Below are 8,960 nucleotides of genomic sequence, written 5' to 3'. Positions count from 1 at the left end.
TTAGAAATATTCTCCTTCATAGATAAATGAGAAAATAAGTTAAAATGGATTGCTTTTCTCAAGATCTCAAGAAATGTTTCTTTAAAGACCAATTTGCATTTAAAATTTAACTTAGAATCTTCCTAAAACCTGCCCGAATCCCAAATACTGGTATCATTATTTCAGTGTAGGAGAAAGATAGTGACACACACACACACAGTTATGACAGGGCATGAGGTACGATGGACAGGACTTGATAGATGGGCCTGGAATAGCAGCCAGTGGAGGCTGGAGTCCAGAAGATCTGGGGGTCCTGCCGACTGGGAAGGACCATCCCCACAGTCATTTTCTTCACTGACTGCTGGCTACAGGAGCCCTAGAACCAGAGGTGCAAAACACAGCCAGATGAAGTCAGAGGAACAAAAGAAACTCACCTCAGATTGAGGTAAGGATTGGCATACTGTTGCTACTTTACACATCAGCTGAGCCCCTAAAACATGACATTTTTGTGAAAAAAAAAAAAAATTTTTTTTTTTTAAGGCTATGTTGTGCTGCAATGTATAAAAGGAAAGGTAGTACAAGATAATACTAGGTATATTCCCTCTGAAATTGTGTCCTGCTTAGTATGGAATATTAAATTGAATAAAAAGTTAAAAAATAGAAACTGTTAAAAGGCTGAAGAAAATTAGATTTTCTTTTTCAGCTAGAAAAAGATCCCAGCCTATCCTTTCTGACAGAATACTACCTACCGCAGGAGCACAAATCCACAGAGGGTAGAAAAAGCAAGTCTGAACTAATGAAGGGCTTGGCAAAAAGCATTTTGAAAACCACTGATGTAGAATTTTGATAATCTCTCTTTCTAGAAAACCAAATTTAAAGTTATGTGTCTTTACTAACCAGACAACAGTAAATATGCTGCATCTACACTTCTAATCCCACCTTTACTTTTGCCAAGATATTTCACCTGTGTTTACGTAAAACAAAACAAAAGCTACTTTTTTTTTTTTTTTTTAATTTAGCTGAGAAGTTATTCAGGTGCATGGGCAGCGGCAGATTTCCCAGGCACACAGTTGTTTCCTAATAGACTGAGTATGTATCATTGCCATGATTATATCCTTTGCCTTGAAATGTCAATGAGTACACAACTGAAGGTTTTTCACAAAAATGGGGCCTAAAAATAAGTGACTCATAGCAACCCTGCAAGACAGAACTGCCACAGGGTTTCCTAAACGGTAATCTTTACGGGAGCAGATAGCAGGGTCTTTTCTCTCATGAAGCCACCAGGAGGGTTCAAACTGCCGACCCTTTGGTTAGCAGCCAAGCGCTTACTCACTGAGCCACCAGGGTTGCTATGAGTCAGAATCAACTGAATACCACACAACCACCACCAAAATAAGTGCTGAGGTGGAACTCTTGAACAGTAATTAGACTACTGATGATGGCCCTCGTTTAAAGCACCACACAACACTGTGAGTTTACATCACCCTTTTATTTCATAGTTAAAGAGTTAGAAATACAATTCCACAGGGTAAATCATCAATAAATAACGATGTTTAATCATTAAACGTAAAAATCCCAACTCTTTGGCATCTGACAGGATTCTATTTCTTGTCAAACTAATGACTGTATATAGTTAATCTTAGTGATCATTTGTCAATACAATATGTTACAAAGGTGCAATTTACTTTGAAATATACAACAGCTGAAAATTTCCAGCCCACCAAGAAATCTGATCAACTCGGTAAGCTACAGGCCAATTTACCTAAGGCTCTTTCACATGGTTTGCCTCAGTGTAAGTATAATAAATGTTGATTAAGAGAGTTCCTAGGGTTTTCTAACACTCTGTTCTAAACAGAGTTTGCCATTCATTCTGGCTAAAGACAAGTCACAATTACACCAGGAATGGCCCACTCATTAATTAAAAGATGTTCCTATTTCATAAGCAAGATTGCTAATACATAAGAAACTCACAGTTCCCAGAACAAAATTTAAAATAAGCAGTTCTATGCTGCCAGAAATGCCAATTCAGTAATAAATTGCACCTTCAAGAGTCAAAAAAAGAAAAAGAAAAAAAATTGAAACTTTTACAAAAGGTAAGTTACATACATTTTTCTTGGCAAAATATATTCAAGAATAGTTGAGCTGTATTTGTTACTAAAGCCAGGGCATTACTCCTTTAGCAACATATTAAACCAGTGCAATTGACATAAATTTTTAAGTAATCCAGGATTAACCCATTAAAACTGCAGGAGCACTTTAGGCTCCTACACTAATCCTAGAAACTGGAATTTCAATGGGTGTTTGTGCTGCACAGAACTAAAACTGGAATGACCCAATGTCATGCTGAATGGTATCATTTCATACTTAGTTTAAGCATTCGATAGAAGTCATAAGTTCATCTATTAACGTTCCATTCACTTACAGAACATTCAGATGCAAACAGTATTATGCCTATAATCCACAATTAAAAGAATCCTTTCCATATTAAAGTTCCAGATGAATTTTAAATTAGAAAATAAGCACTAAGGAAACTTTTTCAACTTATGAAAACTTCATATTGGAAACTTTCTGGAAAAGCTTCCCCCCACTCATTGTAAAATAAATACTTTGTATCCCAAATTTAATTTTATTAAGATACACTTTAATAACACTATAAAGAAATATTTTACAACCATAGAGAAGATCCATAACTTTCCATGCGGAAATAAAAAAATTCATTGCTCAATAATATTACTGAGGCAAGTGAAGAAAGATTATTCTCTTGTCAATCTGAAAGGTTGATTATTTTTTCAGTGCAAAACCAGTTATAAAATATTTAAACTCAATATTTAAAAATAAAAAGTGGTCCAATTCAGCAATGTTCAAGTTCTCAATTTCATTAAACAAATCATTACATACATTTTATAGTAAAATACAGAGATTAAAGTAGTACTCGAGTACTTAAGATATAAATTTCTAATGAATCATACCAAGTCAGTAACAATCAAGCAGTTAACATTCCCAATCTGAGTGTCAAAACCGTAAAGATGGTATTACTGTACCAAAGCCTTTTTTCCTAGCTAAAGAGCTATACAAACCAATGGTCAACATTCTGTTTTCTTTGCAGTTGCGTGGTCTAGAATGATTTTCCCAAGTATCTGTGTTTTCATTCCTGTATTCAAAATTTGATTCAGACAATTTTTATGTTCCAGGAACACTTAGCTGATATAACCATCTATAATGTGAAGAGTCATGTACAGAGTACAGCAGTGGATTTTTCTAGCCAAGTGTAGGCTAACCTAAACTGGTTTAAACTCTCTGCAAGTTATTCATGTATTATTCCTAGCAAACACACGGTCCCCTCTGAGGGTTAGGTGTTGAAGCTGGTACTGTAGCACTTCTGTGTCAGCTGGCTCCTTGATGTTCATTTTATCTAGATTGAGGTAGTCCAGGGATTTGGAGTGTGCCCTCTTACCTTTAAGAAGACAAAGAGGCAGAGGCCCATGGAGGGCTTTATAAGGTTCGTAAGGTAAAGATTTAGTGCACTTGTCTCCTGAGCTGGGCATCCGCCTTCGCCTCCTGCCATTAACAGCTGGAATCTCATATGGCTGGTAGTACCTACTTCTGGTTTTATACAAACGAGAGGAACGCGCGAGTCCTGCATCTAGCTGTTTGGAACGCAAGGAAGGCATGGCTTCTCCCTTACTCTCTTCACCTCCAGTGCACTTCTGGGCTAACTTCAGGAGTTCCTCACCAGTTGTGAAGCCAACCAAATAGTTAGAGTCCATGTGGAGGATCTGGTAGCCTGACACAGTCCGACGCATCGGTGAGCATGGTGTGCTGGAGCAGCGGGGCTTCTCTGCCTCTGCCTTTCCCGGGGAGTTGGCCTCGCCCACGGGTAATGGCAGGGTGGCCAGGGTACTTCTGGACTCTCCATTAATATCTACTTCCATTTTAGGCACCAGTCTGCACACTCCTAAAAGTAAACAAACTCCGATTAGAAAAGTGCAGCGTCCCGAATCTTTGGCCAAGCTGGATCATTTAGGAAGGCTCAGAGAGCATGAACCAGCACTCGCCTGAAAACCAGCCTATACAACTGACAGATTTTATCTGTTAAACATTTCAGAGCAGGCAAGAAATGACCACTACTTCTCTGCCTTCAAGAACTCAAAGGCAGGTTCCACTATAGTCTAAAGTACTATTTAAAGGTTCAGATGATGAAGCAAACAGAAAACAACAATACTTTTCTAACTGTAGCACTCCATTCAGTTATGAAAAGTTGATTCTTTGGTGCAATATTAAGCAAATTTTAATACAGATCTCAACACTAAGCAAATAAAAATAATCATTCTCAGTTTCATAAGGGTCCACAAAATATTTCCAACTTGAAAAATAAAATGATTACATTTTTCATCCTTAATTTAAGACAAGTGCTCAGCTCTTCATACCTGCATTCCTTTTCAACTGTGTTTAAGGGGTAAATAATAAAAGACAAAAGCTGATCAAATCCTGCAAAAAATCCAATTTATACCTAAAAAATGATGTTAAGGTAGGGAGGAATTTTAAGAGAAGTTTCTCCCAAACCTTATAAATGTTCCTTTTCCATATCTACAATGAATTATTTACACAAAACCATTTTGTAGTATAAAAGTTAATCCTAAATTGAATAAATCAGGTAATTTTTAACATTAAAGATACATAAAATATCAGATGTCATTTTATTTGGCTATTTAATCATAAAATATACCATTAATTGACAGTTTTTTTTTATTTTGCAATAATTGAGACATTCTACTTCTGAATAGTCTAATAAACAGAAAAATAATTTGAAATGACTACTAGCATTGTTTATTACAATTAAATAGTTTGAAAATGTCACTGACCAAGAACACCACATGTAATGGCCAGGTTTCTAGAAAGTTGCAGATAAATCAAATTTTGGAAAATAGTTTTCTAAGAGAAATTAAGTGTCAATGTCATTTCTGAAAAAAACTCTGTAAGGAGTCTTCAAATGGAAGTAGATACTACAGCTTAAAGTATCTCATACCGCTAACCAAAATCATGTCGAATAATAACTGATTTTAAGATAAAAAAATTATTGAAAAGGCCTAATATACTAAAGAATTTTTATGAATCATTTCATAAAGCAAATATTCATTTAGTAATTGAAGCATTTTCTGAAGTGGGAGTAGTAATTTAAAATCCGAGAAAGCAGAAAGCTAAAAAAAAGAACTTATTCCTTCATTTGCATGCTCTACTGTCCTTCATCAGAAAATAAACAAATCAAACCTATAAAGATGTTACCAGATATCATACTATCTTCACTTAGAATTATTTTAATTCCTAGATTATTTCCAATTCTAATTTAGCCAAAATACCCTATTCTTTCTACAGGGAATGGCTTTATTATAACTTATTAATGTAAAAATAAATTTATATTTGATTGTATACTTTATTTCTCTATTGATAGGATCTGAACAGTAAGTGACTACCAGCTCTTTACTTTAACATGCATATAAAAACCTGAAGGTTTCTTATCTAATAAACTTTAGAGGACCATATGAGGCCTCACCAAATTTTTACGCTAACAAACATTTACACTAAGCCAAACGGCAAGCTTTCTCTTTCTCACTAATACCCTTCCTTTCTCACTAATTCTGTAGCCCAGAAAGAGCACAAGAGGACATACCCAAGGCTTCCACCCTACATAGCCTGATAAGCAGCTACAGGCAGGGACTGTTTCTCTGACACTTCATTCTGAAAGACAAGAAGGGGGAAGGTCCGTAAGGAGAAAACAACCAGGGCTATGGAAAAAATGGAGTCCCTGGATGGTGCGAACAGTTAATGCACTCAGCTGATAACCAAAACTTTGGAGGTTCAAGTGCAATCAGAGATGCCTCAGAAGAAAGGCCTGGCTATCTACTTTCAAAAAATCAGCCATTGAAAACCCTATGGAGCACAGTTCTACTCTGACATACATAGGGTCATCATGAGTTGGAATCGACTTGATGGCAACCAGTTTACTGGTGCGGGAGAAATGGAACGCACACAGATGGAGCACCAAACCCAAGGAGAGTTACCAAGGCAATGAGACTCAAGTGAGACACTGACCTAAGTCTCTTCGAATGTGGCACTCCATGAAAATCCATGGATTTCCATGACTACCTTACTGCATTCTCAGTTGGTATATTATAAACTTCTTAAAAACTGTGAGTTCAGATCCCACCATTGCTGAAATTGGGAAAAATTCAAAAGGAGGTCAGACTGAAATTCCTGAGTTTTGCCTATGAGGGAAAAAATTGCTAAACAAGTTAATAGTGCAAAAAGTTTCAGTAATAAAAAGTAGGCACAGATTTCTATGGTCAACAGGTTCATCAAAAGTTTGTTCCCACACCAAGCCAATCCTGCTAGCATTCAGGAAGCCTCAGAATCTCTCAGGATTAGAAGATAAAGGACAGCAGGGAAAAAGGTTTAAGAGAAATAGGCAGAAATTATATATTAGTAAGAAAATAACTACCTGGGGAAATTAGAAAAGTTAACAGGTGAAAAAATGTATAAAAGGTCAAAATCTGGTAAGATATCAAATAGACACTACTGTTAGATGAGTAACTATGATCTATCTTCAGTTAAGGAGCCCTGGTGGTGCAAAGAGTTAAGCGCTCAGCTGCTAACCTGCTTAATCCAAAGGTTGGTGACTCAGCCACCTAGCAGCTCCTCGAGAAAAGACCTGGTGATCTGCTTGTGTAAAGATTACAGCCAAGAAAACTCTATGGAGCAGTTCACATGGGGTCGCTATGAGTCAAAATCAACTTGATGGCACCCAACAACATCTTCAGTTAAGTTTCCAGAGCCAATAACACCATAAAAACTATCACAGAGCTCAGGCAGAACTCTCCCAGAGGATCATCAGGCATCTATCTATCTGGTGGACAATGATTTAACCTAGATTTTTAAGTAAAAGAAACAGATGTGATTTAAGAGCTCTGGTAAATTAATCAAGCAGCCTGCTGTAAGAAAATTACCCATACTTTGCTGAGATAGACAACACACTTCTTACAGAAAATACCAGTTAGTCAGAAAGTCAGAGAAACCATATCTGATATCCTCTAAAACAAATATTTAACCTAGTAACTAAGCCAATGCAAAACAGGTCAATTCTCTATGCAAAAATCTGGTATCAGAGTCTGTCTGCAATAGCACCTGAAAAGGCTGGTTTTAAATATTACATACACACCTACTACCTGCTTAACTTCTGACGAGCAATTCTAAGAGCAGGAAAATAGTATATATTTTTTAGCTATAAAACATCAGTACTTTTGCTCCAAACAATAAATAGTGTATTTTCAAAACTAAAAGCTTTTTAAGGTACTTTTATTGGTCCCTCCTATGTACTGCCATACATAGCAGAAACCAATCTAAAAAAAAAAAAAAAAATCTGCTGCAAAGGACCTCTTTAAAGTGTTCAAAAGCAAAGATGTCACTTTGAGGACTAAGGTGTGCCTGACCCAAGTCATGGTGTCTTCAATTGCTTCATATGCATGTGAAAGCTGGACAATGCATAAAGAAGATAAAAGAATTGATGCCTTTGAATTATGGTGTTGGCAAAGAATATTGAATATACCATGGACTGCCAGAAGAACAAACAAATCTGTCTTGGAAGAAGTACAGCCAGAATGCTCATTAGAAGCAAGGATGGCGAGACTTTGTCTCAAACACTTTGGACATGTTGTCAGGTGGGAGCAGTCCGTGGGAGAAGGGCATCATGCTTGGCAAAGTAGAGGGTCATCAAAAGAGGAAGACCCTCAACGAGATGGACTGACACAGTGGCTGCAATAATGGCCTCAAGCACAACAACGGTTGTGAGGATGGCGCAGGACCAGGCAGTGTTTCATACTGTTGTACATGGGGTCGTTATGACTCGGAACCAACTCAACAGCACCTAACAACAACACTGTATATGTACAAGAACATCTTCAGGTCTTGATATCCACATAGGAACATGAATGGTGCAGCCAGGAGTTTCCAGTGGCAAATGTTTCATTTTTAGTTGGTGGAATGCTGACTGAGCAGCACTCCTCCCATCCTTCAATGCAAGAGGAACAAAACTTTTTAGGTTATTAAATCACTGAGAATTTCCCGACTACATTAACAAATATCGGAGCAAGATCCTGAGAGGAGTAACAGAATGCATTTTCTCAGGTTATCTTTTGAATGGGCAGAAGTGGTTTAGGCAATGTCCCATCTGAAAAGCAGGAAGTCTAGGTCCTCCTAAATCCAGAATTCTATTTTTAAAAGGTGATGCTAAAGACAATAAAGATTGCATGATTTCAGAGTCAAACTATCTTGTCATGTGGATATCTAATCTTTTCCACTGCAAAATTTCTAACTAAAAAGCATTCATCAAGAAGCTGAACTACTATACATACAACTGAGGACAGCCTCTGGTTAACAGTATATTCTTCAGATTTTACCAGAAAAAAACTGTTCATGGGCTTGTTGGAGCCCTGGTGGCACAGTGGTTAAGAGCTTGGCTGCTAACCAAAAAGCTGGTTATTGGAATCCACCAGCCGAAAAAGCTGGTTATTGGAATCCACCAGCCGAAAAAGCTGGTTATTGGAATCCACCAGCCGCTCCATGAAAACCCTGTGGGGCAGTTCTACTCTGTCCTATAGGGTTGCTCAGAATCAGAACCAACTCGACGGCAATGGGTTTGGTTTTTTTGGGTTTTGGTTATTCATGACTTAACATTTTGTTTCATATTCTAAAATAAACCTTGTATCCAAAAAGCACACTGCCAAGATAAATGATTACAAAGTACTATTGTAAATATTACTGTAGGTATGTGCAATAGGCACCCCTCCCACTGTATCAATAAGAATAAACTCTGGGGGAGTTCCGGCAAAATGGCGCTCTAGGCAGAAGCACCACACCGTCCCTCCACAGCAAAGATCCGAAAAACTAAGCCGAACAGAGAATACAACAATCCTGAAACCCTAAAACAT

At 37.4% G+C, this 8,960-nt stretch overlaps 1 protein-coding gene across 5 annotated transcripts in view; it reads right to left on the bottom strand.

Moving 5' to 3' along the window:
- Positions 1-2,196: 2,196 nt before the first annotated feature.
- Positions 2,197-8,960, bottom strand: part of MACIR (macrophage immunometabolism regulator) — a 27,123-nt gene continuing 20,359 nt past the window's right edge. For 3 of the 5 annotated variants that reach the window (XM_004375060.3, XM_023730164.1, XM_023730165.1), the window contains exon 3: positions 2,197-3,934. In XM_004375060.3, coding sequence (XP_004375117.1) covers positions 3,288-3,911 — 624 coding nt within the window. In that variant the 5' untranslated portion in view covers positions 3,912-3,934 and the 3' untranslated portion in view covers positions 2,197-3,287. Of the gene's footprint in view, positions 3,935-5,647; positions 5,716-6,072; positions 6,190-8,960 lie in introns of those variants that run through there. The other 2 variants (XM_023730163.1, XR_002823838.1) reach the window with 2 other exon arrangements.

The sequence above is a fragment of the Trichechus manatus genome, unplaced genomic scaffold (assembly GCF_000243295.1).
Source record: "Trichechus manatus latirostris isolate Lorelei unplaced genomic scaffold, TriManLat1.0 scaffold00032, whole genome shotgun sequence".
Classification (NCBI taxonomy): domain Eukaryota; kingdom Metazoa; phylum Chordata; class Mammalia; order Sirenia; family Trichechidae; genus Trichechus; species Trichechus manatus.
Note: the sequence above shows the minus strand (reverse complement) of the source record. Positions and strands in the feature narration are given on the sequence as shown.